General features: G+C 33.0%; 1 protein-coding gene and 1 pseudogene across 1 annotated transcript; both read right to left on the reverse strand.

Moving 5' to 3' along the window:
- Window positions 1-10,256, reverse strand: part of LOC132063494 (receptor-like protein Cf-9) — a 16,759-nt pseudogene extending 6,503 nt beyond the window's left edge.
- Window positions 3,513-3,850, reverse strand: LOC132062454 (uncharacterized). The gene has a single exon (XM_059455027.1). It carries the CDS (start codon window positions 3,783-3,785, stop codon window positions 3,513-3,515), a length of 273 nt encoding a protein of 90 aa, XP_059311010.1. The 5' UTR covers window positions 3,786-3,850.
- Window positions 10,257-14,071: the final 3,815 nt, after the last annotated feature.

Raw genomic sequence — 14,071 nt, forward strand, 5'->3', positions numbered from 1 at the left:
TGTTTAGGTTTGTTCATAAAAATTACTGTATTTATTTTAAGAATTAGAATGTATTCTCATTATTTCTTTTTCAATTGTTTTGTGCCTGAGGCGAAGGGATTGGATCCCCTCCATTACTATTTAGTCATTAATCTTTAATAGAGTGTTTGATATGTGCCATGTGGACAACAGATAATCGATAGTTTGAAATTATTTTATTATTCAACATAACTTTTTTTTTAGCAAAAAAATGATTTTCTAAATTTCATGCTATTGAAGTTACCGTTTTTCATTAAAAAAAAATGAGTTTGCGTAGTTATACTTTAAAGTTGTTTATAATTGGAGTAAACCTGTATTCTATTCCACTTCTCCTACATTCTTTTTATTGGAAAAATTTCATTAATTCATTTATCTTTTAATAACGCCTGCTTTTGTCGCGGACAAGTAATAGGTACATTCATACTAATTCACCGTGATTTTTTCTTATGTTATTTATCGTACAAAATAGCCATGCTTCATAATTCAAATGAGAAAATGATTATATAGGATATTTAATATTAGGGTTGGCTTTCCACATATTTTTCAAATAAGGAAAGATTTCATGCAGAAAATTTGTTGATTTAAACCTCTGAAATATTAGGGGAAATCTAAAATGATAATTTTTTCAAATTTGAAGTCTATATTTTTAAAGGGTTTTACAAAAAATTTATTCTAAATTGAAGGGATTAAAATTTTATGCAAATAATATTTTTTCAATTAGGAAGGAAGAATTTAATTTTTAGCAACTAAAAATAAATAAAATGTCACTCAGAGGATTTAAGCTTTAAAGTATCATCAGGAAGGTTGAGATGCATATGCTGGATGATTTGAAATAACGTAAAAACAACATTAGTTTATATGTTGATTGAATTATTTGCACTTCATTAGAAGACATTACAATAGACTTACTATTAGTCCTTTCAAAATTAAAATATTTAATTATCTCATATTATTTAGGACTTCAAAACCAACTAAAATTTGGTCATTAAATCCTATATAATAGACTATTCAAATTAGTCTAGAATTCGTTTACCAATGCATTAAGCACTTAAATATTACTCACTAGGAATAAAGCACTTAAATATTACTCACTAGGAAACAATCAGGTTTTGTTACACTGCAAAAATAAAAAAGTACAATAAAAAAAGGCATTTGAAGCAATTTAGCTACTAGCAATTTAGCGATGGATAAACGGCGAAATTTGGATTTAAGTCCGACTTTTTTTTTCAAATAGTGTTTGTTATAAAAAATGTATAATAAAAAAAGGCATTTGAAGCAATTTAGCTACTAGCAATTTAGCGATGGATAAACGGCGAAATTTGGATTTAAGTCTGACTTTTTTTTCAAATAGTATTTATTGTCAAATCAGGTTCACGCTTTTGTCACGCGCAAAGCGCGTACGCTGAGACTAGTGCAAAAAGAAATGGAAGTATAAAATCATAAAGGCAAAGCAACTGATTGACGTATATTGAGACAAATCATTATATTTAAGAAAAAAAAAAAAGGAAGAGATCATTATAGAAATAATGAAGTAGTACCAATGATGTTAATTGGAGAAAGGAACTGCGGTACAGGAATAGGTGTGGGTGGATTTAGCGACAATGAAGGGGAGAGAATGAAGGGGAGAGAGGGGCTAAATTTGACGCTACTACTTAAGGCCATCTTCAACCTTGCACCATTTTTTGCACCAAATGCTATTTTGGTGCAAAAAATGGTGTTTTGGAGCTCCAACCTTGCACTATTCATTGCACCATTACTATTCATTAATAATTTATTTTTTTATTTTTTTATTATATAACACTTTTAATTTAACATATTATAAATTTTAATTTTTACATTTAGATTCCTAATATACCTATTCATCTACACCATTACTATTCATTAATATATTTTATTTTATTTTTATTATATAACACTTTTAATTTAACATATTATAAATTTTAATTTATAATTTAAGATTCCCTAATATACCTAATTATTTTTTATGTAATATCTTATAATATTAATTTTACATCTTAATTTTGGAGTATAAGTTTTATAAATTAATTTTCGTATATATTATTTTTATATAAAATTGTAAGTTAATTTTATTATAAGTTATAATTGTATTAAAATATAACCATCACAAAAATGAAAAGTGCAAATATAAAATATAATATGTTGTTAATAAATAACACAATGTTCAATAACATAATAATTTTGAATATATAACACAATTATAACACAATGTTCAATAACAACACAATGATCAATAACATAACAATGTTCAATACATTAAAATTGAAAATAACAACATAATAATTTAGAAAATTATAACAATAATTTAGTACTACGGTAGGGGGTTTTCGTGGCGGATCCACCAATATCATTAAAATATTGAGTGTATGGAGCGAGAGGAGGATTGTGGTTGTGGCTGTTGAAATTGTTGACTTCTTTTATTCATTATTCGTTTTTGTTCTTGTCGAATAAATTCACGAATAGTTGGATCACTTTTCACCAATAGAATCTAAATTGGACAATAAAATTTTATTTTCTTCTTTAAATTCTTTTAGTTTCAAAGCTCTATCTTTCATCTCCAAATCTCATGGATTGTTATGGTTGTGGCGGTTGAAATTGTTGATTTCTTTATCGCATTCCTTTTTGAATTTTATTTGGATCCAATAACTCAACAAGCCGATTATTTTACGATTGGACCATTTGCATAGCAGATGAAAACCTTCTTCGATTTTCTCTTCATTTTTGCTTTCTTCACACTAATAGGTCGTTCTGATGATGTGGAACCACCTGCAACATCCTCATTCAAATTTAGTGAAAATGATGATAAGTTAGGATAGGAGATGATACTAAAGGTGAATCAGGAGTAGGAGTCTCAGACTCCAATGATATATAAGAAGAGCCTTGCTTTCGAACTTTTTTTCTTCCAGCATCGACATCTTTAAACTTCTCAAAATCCTTCAACATATCCCACACGGCCACACATGATCAAATTTAAAACCTTTTTTGTAGTTCGGATCTTGCATAAGTAAACATTTTGCTTGATTAATTTGCAATATTTAAAAAAAATTGAAGGGAAACTGTAAGTAAATATATACAAATAAAGTATAAGTAATTACAAAATAAATACTCACAATATCTTTATCTGAAGCATCACTAGGATGCAAATTTTCAACTTGACGGACACAGCCATTTAATTTTCTTATATACCAATCTTCTGTTGCGATACTCCCAACACTCATCCTTTGCATTTTTTTTTTTTTGAAACTGGTAATTATGTATTCATCAGCATTTAGGACATGCTGGGGACCTTCAAAAGTGTTACAGCAGGAACATAAAAAGGAAATAGAAATACTTACAGAGATTTTAATAAATCTACAAACTGATTTATATCTTCTAATCCTATTTTTTTACACCAAAAGTAGAAAGATGTATACAATTCCATTAACTTTGTGAACCTGGATCTATTTTCAAAACACCTATCACCTCCAAAAATTATCTCAAAATGATTGATGTACACCCGTTATTGGATCTTGAGAAACATCTAAATAAACTTGGCATAATAGCATATCTTCATTGGTAGAGTATCCTGTAGATCGAGTGGACATTTTTGGCAAGTGATTAGAGGAAAAGTGGATTATATGGTTAAAGAAAAAACAAAAGCCAACTTCGTCTGGATGGGTATGTTGGCACTTTATATAGATATAAGTAGAGCCAAAAATTGACATAATACATACCTGATATAAGTAGAGCCAAAAATTGACATAATACATACTTAGATTTCATCTTGATCTCAACCGTTGAATGGATTTCATCCTAATCTCAACCGTCGGATGGATTTCATCCTTATCTCAAATTTATCTTTAGGTAAAATATCTCTACACATTCTTCAATGTGTAGAGATAAAGTAGACACAATTATTGACCGGATAATAATAGGATAGATTTTATCTTGATCTCAACCGTCGGATGGATTTCATCCTTATCTCAAATTTATCCTTATCTCAACCGGATAATAATATCTCATCACTTTCTTCAATGTGTAGAGGATAATACAATTATTCATCCTAATCTATAAAATGAACATCATTTATCTAAATCTCAACCGATTTCAATGGATTTCAAAATCAAATCAAACATTCTTATTTGTCTTCTGAAAATGAATTTCTATGCTGGAGGTTCATCTAATAATAATGATGAAAATTCCTCTTCATCATCATCATCTTTAGATTTAGATGATACTATTGCAGAAGAGCATCAAGTAATCTTGCAAAATATTCGCATGGACAACTATAAGTTGTAGCATTTGCAAGAATATCAAAATAATGAAGTTTTCAACGTTGGCTCCGTTCCAGGTCATTTGGTAATCAATCGAGATAGCGGAGATCGTGAAGCACCTGATAATAATTTATTTCTCGATTATTTTTCAGATAATCCATGCTTTAATGACGGTATGTTTCGTCGTCGATATCGGATGTCCCGGAATTTGTTCCTTCGTATTGTTGATGCAATTAAAGCTCATGATGCGTACTTCGAACAACACACTGATGCGATGGGTAGATTTGGATTAACTACACTACAAAAAATCACAGCTGTGTTTAGAATGTTGGCATACGGTTTGCCAGCGGATGCCACTGACGAATATGTGGAAATTGGAGAGTCAACCGCAATTGAAAGCATGAAGAGATTTTGTCGAGCTATCGTAGAGGTTTTTGGCGAGCAGTATTTGAGATCACCATCGGCTAACAATGTTGCAAGGCTTCTTCACATCGGTCAAGCAATGTGTTTTCAGGACAATCATGTAGTCTATAGATGCATGCATTGGAGATGGAAAAATTGTCCAACGGCAAATTTGGACAATATATACGAGGTCGTAGTGGATCCCCAACAATAATTCTTGAAGCTGTGGGCGATTATGACCTTTGGATATGGCATGCATATTTTGGTATGCCCAACACCAATAATGACATTAATGTTATAGAATCGTCACGTTTTTCCAATCTTGCTAAAGGTATTGCTCCTCCCGCCCATTATGTTATTCAAGGAAACGAATATGATGTGGGTTATTATTTAGTGATTGATATATATCCAAATGGTCCACAATTGTGCAAACCATTCATGAGCCACACTCTCAAAAGAAGAAATATTTCGCGACGAAACAAGAATCATGTCGAAAAGATGTTGAACGTGCATTCGGAGTTTTGCAATTATTGCAGGGCCGTCGCGTTTTTGGAGAAAAGAAGTGCTACATGATATATTAACATCATGTATTATACTGCACAACATGATAATCGAGGATGAGCGTGATCTTAATGCACCAATTCAAGATGCTTGGGAAGATCCAACTCCAACAGTAGAAATGGTAGTAGATGAAAATTATCGATTTGCACAATTTTTAGCTCGACACAAAAAAATTAAGAACAAAGATGCTCATTTTGCACTTCGTAATGCATTAGTAGAGCATTTATGGGGAACAACGTACTAATCATGGAAGTTGAATATTTATGTAGAAATTAAAATAAATTCTACCTTAATGTAATAGTATTTATTTAATTATATTTTATCAATGATTTTACTTTTATTTGAATTATCCATTAATATGTATAACGTATAATATTTGCTTACAATTTATATTATTTAAAATTTTATGGTATAAAATAATTTTATATTAAATGATTATATAACAAAGGATTATGAATTACATGGGATGGATATGTAAAAAAGAAAGAAAAAAAAAAAAGAAACGATTTTTTTTTATGAAATTAAAAATAAAATTTAAGTAAAAGAAAATAATATAATATAAAAGAGAAGAATATAAAAGGAATATTCTTTTTTGGTGCAAAAAATGGTGCAATGGGTTGGAGTTAATTTGCACCATTTTGGTGCAAAAAATGGTGCAATGGGTTGGAGATGCCCTAAGAAAGGCAAGTAGGCAACGTATGGAAACATTAAAAAAAAATCTGAAAGAATACGTCCGTTTATTTTTACTAATTAACTAACAGAGTTAAAATGAAATGAAGGCATAAAATTGAGAATAAATAAAAAATAGGTTTGCTGGCTTTTGAGGCATGCCACATCAACGGGCCTTTGTCTTTTTTTTTTTTTTTTATATATATACAAGTTGAGGCCATGAACTCTAATAATCTAACACTTTAAATAAATGAAAATAAATTTGGCTGAGTCTCAAAGGAAGAAAACAAATGTCTTTATTCATAGGGTAATAAACACTTCTAAAAATCACAAACTATGAAGATAAAGGCTTATATTTGCATCACTGACAATATATTAGACTTGAATCTGCAATTTTCAAAAATGAAGAATTAAAGTTAGTTAAGAGCTTTAAGGATGAAGGAGGTAGAAAACACTCCAATAAATAAAAATAATCTTCTGAAGGATAGAAATCAAGTCGAATACCTGGAGGTTACACGCTAATTTCTTTTCTTGTGTCTTTTCGTTCTCGTAATAATTCTGCTCCAATTCTTCAACCATCCTTGAAAACCATCTTTTTGGATTTTGGGTTGCCAACATTATGTATATTACAGACAATACAATAATTAGACCACAACCATAACCCATGAGAAACGCTTGCCAACTGATCATTACTGAATCTCCTTCTCCTTGATCTAGCTCACCTGGAGTTGTCGCTTGTGGTACCCCCTCATCACCACCACAATCTGTTGAGAGTGCAAAACTTCGTAATCCATCATTCCCTTGGTATGAACTGTTCTCAAATGTATCAAATTGTTTTCCTTTGGGGATGCATCCAACAAGATGATTGTGAGAGAGATTTAAGACTTCAAGTGATGTGAGGGATGCAAGTTGTTGTGGAATTTCTCCGCCAATTTTGTTAGATGAGAGATCTAGTGATTCAAGTACAGATAGTTGTTGTAGTGATGTTGGTATATGACCTTTCAAGCCATTGTGGGATAAGTTCAACTTACGAAGCCCAATGAGATCTCCAACAATACTTGGAATACAACCTCCAAATCTATTGTTAGAGAGATCGATGATTATGTTTGTTGTCAAAACACGAGGAAGTTCAAAATCCAATCCCTTTGTTGTCACTATCAAAGAACTTGTGTAATAAATAGGAATCACATCTGCTACATACTCTCAGGTTCCACTGTTTTCATCAATAAATGCTGGGGCTCGCGACACTTATCATATGCGGCAAGGGCACTGTTGGTCAATGCTGTCCTGCTCCATGTTCATAGCTACTGGTCATCCATCTTCATCCTACCTAAGCTAGTTATGAAAGGGATAACAGCAATATGTCAGAATTTCTTATGGGAGGGGAAGGTGCATACGGCTAAACCCCCACTTATAGCTTGGGACTTGGTATGTAAACCCAAAAGAGAAGGGGGGCTAGGGATTAATGATTGTATAAAATGGAATGAAACTGCAATCGGTAAATACGTATGGAATATTGCACAAAAAGCCAATGACTTGTGGGTCAAATGGATCCACCAAATCTACTTGAATGACGCCGAATGGTGGGACTATGCATATCCCCAAGATTGCTGCTGGTACTGGAAAAAAGTTTGTCATATGAGGACTCTCTTCGGACCTGGGTATGTCCAGAATGGGTGGCTGACTGTTTCAGGTAAGTACACGATACATAGTGGCTACAAATGGCGAATGGGAGAAGGCGAGAACTGGCCATGGTGGAGGTGAGTATGGAACAGAGGGACCGTACCTAAACACAGTTTTATATGTTGGTTGGTAATGCATAGGCGAATCCAAACTAAAGAGAGGCTGTTTTGAATGGGAATTAGTCTGGATGACAAGTGTGCAATTTATGGAGTTGGGATCGAATCTGTCGAACACCTCTTTTTTGAATGTCCATTTTCGAGTCAATGTATTAGGGAAATATTGGATTGGCTGGGGAAAGGGATAGTTAACACAGAGGTGGCGGGTATATGGAAGAGGCTAGCAAGAAGCACCAAAGGGAAAGTGTGTCGGGAACTGGTCATAGCCATAGCAGGGGCACTGGTATATCGTATATGGCAAGCAAGGAATACAACACTATGGGAACACAAAACTCCACGACCAACCAGCTTGGTTAAACAAATAAAAGATGAGTGTAGGATGCGAAGGGAAGACTTCTTGTCGAGAAAACAATGTGATAGGGAGAAAAAGTGGATCGAATGCCTACTGAGATAGCAAGTAATATTAAAGAAAGAAGGTGCGAAGGGAAGATCAAGCTGTTCTTACGGAACGGTGCTTCGGATATGGGAAGCTAGAAACAAAGCAGTGTGGGATCTGAAGTTGCCATCATCAGATGTATGGATGCAGCAGCTCAAACAGGAATGCAAAATGCGGAAAGACTGGTTTACAGCAAAGAAATATGCTCAAGAGAAATAGAATGGATAGATAGATTACTTGCATAGAATAGAGGTAAAATCAAACAGCAGCAAAATGTATAGATAAAATATAGTGAGATAGATGAGTAGGGAGCATGTTTGTAATGGTTTGGTAGGTGATTGATCAATAAAGCTTTTTTCTTCACCAAAAAAAAAAAAATTCTCAAAAAGGTTCACCGGTAATTCTCCACTAAATCCATTCGATGAGAGATCTATTATTCGAATTTGAGCAAACAAGTTTTCAGCCCTTGAATCTTTTATAGGGCCATGCAACTTATTTGATCTCAAACTTAAAATCTTCAAATCAGGTAGGGTTCCCAACCAATTTGGAAATGTGTCATTCAACTCATTGTTACCTAAATCAAGGAGTTCCAAATACTTGCAATTGATCAAAGATCGTGGCACTTTCCCCTGTAGCTTATTCCCATCCAATTTAATGATCATTAGTGTGTTTCCAACATTAATTGTCCCACTTAGACTATTGTTGCTTAAATCCAAAACCAAAAGCTCACTCATCTCACCCAGACATTTGGGGATTGTTCCCTCCAAATTATTACTTCCCAAATCTAGCACTTCCACTGTTTTTAGATTGCAGATAGTTGAATCAATCTGTCCGCTGAGATTATTTTGAGAAAGGAGAAGCAATTCTAGGCTCTGCTGGTTTAGGAGTGACTTTGGAATAGGACCTTGCAGCTGATTTTGTCTTAAAATAACTGTTCTCAATGTTTTGGACTTGAAATCCTGAATTTTGCCAGTGAAACTGTTATTGCTCAAATCTAACAATCCTATCCTGGTGAGATTCCATATAGATTTAGGAATGGGCCCTGAGAGATTTGCAGAGCTCATGTACAATGCTTGCAATGAAGTTAAATAGCTAAATGATTCAGGTATCCTACCAGTAAAATTCACGCCATCGAGACCTAAATACATGAGAGATGCACTGCTATTCCATTTGGTTGTGGGAAACCCAACTGTGAGATGAGGATTGCGTGATAAATAAAGAGCTTTCAAGTTGAAAAGGTGGAAAACTCTTTCGGGCAATATACCAAATATCTGTGTGTTGACAAGCCATAGAGTTGTTAAATAAGAAGAGATATTTAGAGGAATGGTGGAAGAGATGTTCACATGGAAAAGGTTAAGCTCTCTTAATTGGGTCAAGTTCTTAAGGAGCAGTTCAAAATTGTGAGGTCCGAATTTAAGCCTAGATGGATAATTCCGGATATGAAGAAAGTATAATTTGGAAAGATGAGAGATTTCAGAAGGGATTAGACCAGAAAAACCTGAATCCCCCAAATCAAGATGCGTCAAACTAGAAAACTCACCAAATTTAGGTGAAATGAACGACCCGGAAAAATTATTATCAGACAAATAAAGCCTTTTGAGATTGGAGAGTTGAAAGATGCTACTGTTAGAAAGGAACTTGCCTTGAAGTCCGCTGCAACGAAGATCAAGCTCAATCACTTGTCCTGTCGTCTCCTCACAGTTAACTCCATCCCATTCGCAGCAATCTGTGCTCTTGTTCCGTGTAACTGTTTTTGGATGAGAAAAACCACAATATTTAGAAGCATTGGAATTTATGGTAAACATGTGCTTGAATTGTAGCAAAGCATGAGCTTGATCTTTGGGGCACAAATAAGGTAAGGATGAAGAGAAAACAAGTTGACAGAGAAAGGCTATATATAGCAGAAATAATGTAAATATTCCATAACCCATTTCTGTTACTAAAATGATCAAATCTGAGTACTTAAGGTGGAAAAGAAATCAAGAAATTTTTGCTCTGCTCCTCTATTCAATAATATTGAGTTATATATAGCAGAAAGCAAAGAAAAATCTACTATTGTAGCTTTGGAGTAGTCAATACCAGGAAGGTCACCTAGTCATTTTCAGGTTTAAAATTTTGATTGGTAAGTGACGAGAGTGTAACTTGGGTAAAGACCTTGACTTACGAATAACATACTTTTCCTTTACTTCTCGCTTCTCTATACAATCAAGAATCTCAATCAAGTTCAGAAAAGGTTCCTAATATTTTCCATCAGCACACAGTATTATTGCAAGTTTCCATTTAAATCAAAGTAGAAACCTTCTACCATTCAAATCTGATGTTAAACAAAGAAAATTATGGAGAATTGAAACAAACAAAAATAAATAATAGAGAAATAAAAGAGAAGAGAGAACGTATTTGTTAGACCCATTTTCGCGTGTATGTACAATTTCATCGTGTAAGTTGAAAAAACAGTAAATTTGCAAAGTCAAGCCCCTCTTTGATCATGGTAACTTTATCTTTTTCATCTTGATTTTACTCTCAGATCACCTTATTACTTTAATTTTTTGTTGATTAATGGGTTTTTCAGCTTGTTTTTTTGAGCTGGGTTAAGCTTTTGTTTTACTGCTTTGGGTTAAGGTTTCCAACTTCTTTATTTGGGTCTGTTGACTTCGTCAAATATTGTTTCTTGTCTTTTAATTGCACGGTTTGCCCTTCAAATGGGCTGGACTTTGATTTTTGCCCTTGAAATGGGTTGATTTTTAATTTTGGGAACAGGTGCAAATGTACACCTCAACTAGCAGATATATCCCTCATTAAAAAACAAGACATATATACCCTTGCCACTACGTAAATAGCAAATATACCCTTTTCGCTGATAATTTTTTCTTTTTAAGAGCTTGTTATATAATTAAAAAAATACCACATGGCTTTAAAAGGATAAGTCTACCTATTTTTTTAGTAGACTTATTTTTTATTAGTGTTCGGGTCCTGTCATTTTAAAAAGATGGATAGACTTATTTATTTTAAAAATCCAAACAGTATTTTTTTTCAAACGAACGAGACAACCCACTAGCCAAAAAAATTGCCTCAGAGCTTTAAGAAATAAGTCTAATAAAAAATAGGTAGACTTATTCTTTTTTAAATCACTTGACAATTTCTTAATTAAAAAATATGCTAAATGATTTAAAAAAAAAACTCTAGTAGTTTTTAAATGGGTATATTTACACCATTTGTATAACAAATATGAGTATATACGCATCATTTTCTTAACGAAGGTATTTATTCTTAAGGGAAAATATTACTCTATCGAAGTCGGATTATTTATTTCCCAATTCCCCGAATCCTATTTTCATCACCACCTGACTCGCTAATGCGGGATGCTTTGTGCCACAAGGTACCCCGTAATCTCGTGAATGCATTTATTTCCTAGTTCTTTATTTTCCTTAAAAATCCTATAACCACGTATATTTCATGAGTTTGGGACATAATAACACATGCATCTTGTTTGATGCCTTATTAGACAAAGATAACACCAAAAAGGTATTTGTTTAGGCTTTCTTAACAACCCCACTAAGCACGCACACCTGGCTACAGAGAGAATACTTTCCCCTATCATAAAATAAAATAAAGGGAGGGAGATGACAATTTCTACTTTGCTTTCTCTTCACAATCTCGAATCAATTTCTACTTTGCTTTCTATTTCTTTTGGCTTTCTTAACAACCCCACTACACACACACGCCACACACAGAGAGAGTACTTTCCCCTTCCATTACACAGACACACACACACACAATAAGAGAGAGAGAGAGATGACAATTTCTACTTTGCTTTCTCTTCACAATCTAGAATCACTTTTCCTTTTTTTTTTTTTCAACTTCTCTCCTCAGGATATACACGTAAGCATGTCACCTGGTGTTTGTTAGCAAATTCAAGTTTTAACAAAAGAATGAGAGTTTGTTCCAATGAAAATATCAAGCTCAATTCAAATGTTTATTAAAATAGTAAAAGTCATGATATTATGTAAAAAAAAATCAGAAATTAGGATAAATGAAGAGAGAATAGATTTGTGTTATTATTAATTTAATTAATATTAAAACCCCGCGATACGCGGTCGATATTAAAGAAATTAATCATATAAATTGTTACTGTATATTTCTATCCAATATACCTCAACACAAAGAGTTTATAAATTATAGTCTAAATAAAAATTTATGGTTTAAAGAATTTTTTAAGAATAAAGGTTTTTAAGATTTTGCAATATATCAAATCTTTGTAACTACAATAAGATAGACCCTTTAGTATAAATAAAATAGTAACTCAACTTATATTCTCTGGATGTAAAAATACCGATATATATATATATATATATATATATATATCCCAACTATCAATTGCAGGAAAACAAACTCAAAACAAATTTAGAACCATTTCAATTGTAATGAAGTGTACATGACCACAAACTCGGGTGTTCATCCTGTCAATAGAAAGAGGTTAATAGTGCATAAACCAACACAATCTTTCTACCAACATTCTTCCTTCTAGCCTCCTCGTGGTCCATGATTCCGGCAGAGGTAGTTAATGTATCCAAACTGCTAGAAGGCAGTAACCTTGTTATCCATCCTTCAATCTCCCTAACACCCAACATCAAAGCTACGACTATTGACATCTCATTTGTTCAGATTTTTTTTTTTTTGGAAGCAAATACACTAGGCGAGGTGCCTAGGCTAGTTTTTTATTTATAGAATAAAAGCTAAATGCAAAGTAAAAGTACAAGCAAGGAGGCTAGGCCTTTACCTTACTAATCCTATTTGTTCAAACTCCTATCATTTTCTTCAACAACAATTATTCCTCACATGTGATCATCAACATACTCGCATTCTCCAATGTCTACTACACAAACATGGAAAGGATAAGAATTATGGAACTGTCGAAAAAAATGTGGAGCAAGAGAAAAGAACAAAAACATAGAAGTTTTAAGATATGGTGCCTCTGCTATTTCAATTAGAGGCATCAATCTGATCTTGAGATAACAAAGTATAAAGGTAAACCCAATAGAGGAAACTATATACATTCTTTCTTATGCCTTTCCTCACTTGCTCTATCGCGAAGACTGTTAATCAGCATCTCTTCTTCCAGAAGGTTTTTTTCAGTAAATAAAGAAGCAAAAGTCAATTCCAACACAACATATATAAAAAAAAAATTGGAAATAGTAAAGCGACTATATATATAACATCTTCGAATAAAAAATTTGTTAAGTACCATGAGAGTAGATACATTCACCTACATTTGTTTATGAGTCTGAATAGTTTAACTACTTTAAAATGTAGAACCACTAAATATGTAGATTAGTTACCATCCAGAAATCAATACTTTTTACTTCTTTGGTTGTAGTTTCTTTTTGTTTAGACACCACTCGCCTTTTGAAGCTCAAAAGAACTCGAAAAGGAAGGAAAACCTTTAAAAACATTATGATCAAAATGAGTATATGCAAGTTTGGGGCGCAACTAAACATCCCAAAATGTCAAAGATTATCAACTCGTGTTTTCAACTGTTACAAAAAAAAGAAAAAAAAAAAAGAAAGACAAACTGAATGAATACTGCGAAAAGAAAAGTCGCCATAGGCGACCCTAAGCGATTTTCGTTTATTTTTCATTTTTGTTCCTATACCCCAAGACGCTGTCATGACTCCATGTTTGGGCATGAGAGTCAAGAATTTGTTCCATGTGCAGCAGATAAAATAAAACACGGATCCGAAGAGGGAACCTAATTCTTAATAAAAAGGAGAAAATAAATCAAGAAAATTTAGTGCATTAAAAAAAGAAACCAAAACATCTCAACAAAATTCTAAGACTTAAACATGTCTATCTCTATGGCTAAGCCGATTGTTCACGTAGCCCACTACGTAAGAGAAAGAACGAAGATACTCCATGTT

Source organism: Lycium ferocissimum, chromosome 7, assembly GCF_029784015.1.
Source record: "Lycium ferocissimum isolate CSIRO_LF1 chromosome 7, AGI_CSIRO_Lferr_CH_V1, whole genome shotgun sequence".
Taxonomy (NCBI): domain Eukaryota; kingdom Viridiplantae; phylum Streptophyta; class Magnoliopsida; order Solanales; family Solanaceae; genus Lycium; species Lycium ferocissimum.

Bases quoted from the DNA above. Each gene is read 5' to 3' on its own strand.
- LOC132062454 (XM_059455027.1), bottom strand. From the start codon at position 3,785: ATGTATTATGTCAATTTTTGGCTCTACTTATATCAGGTATGTATTATG.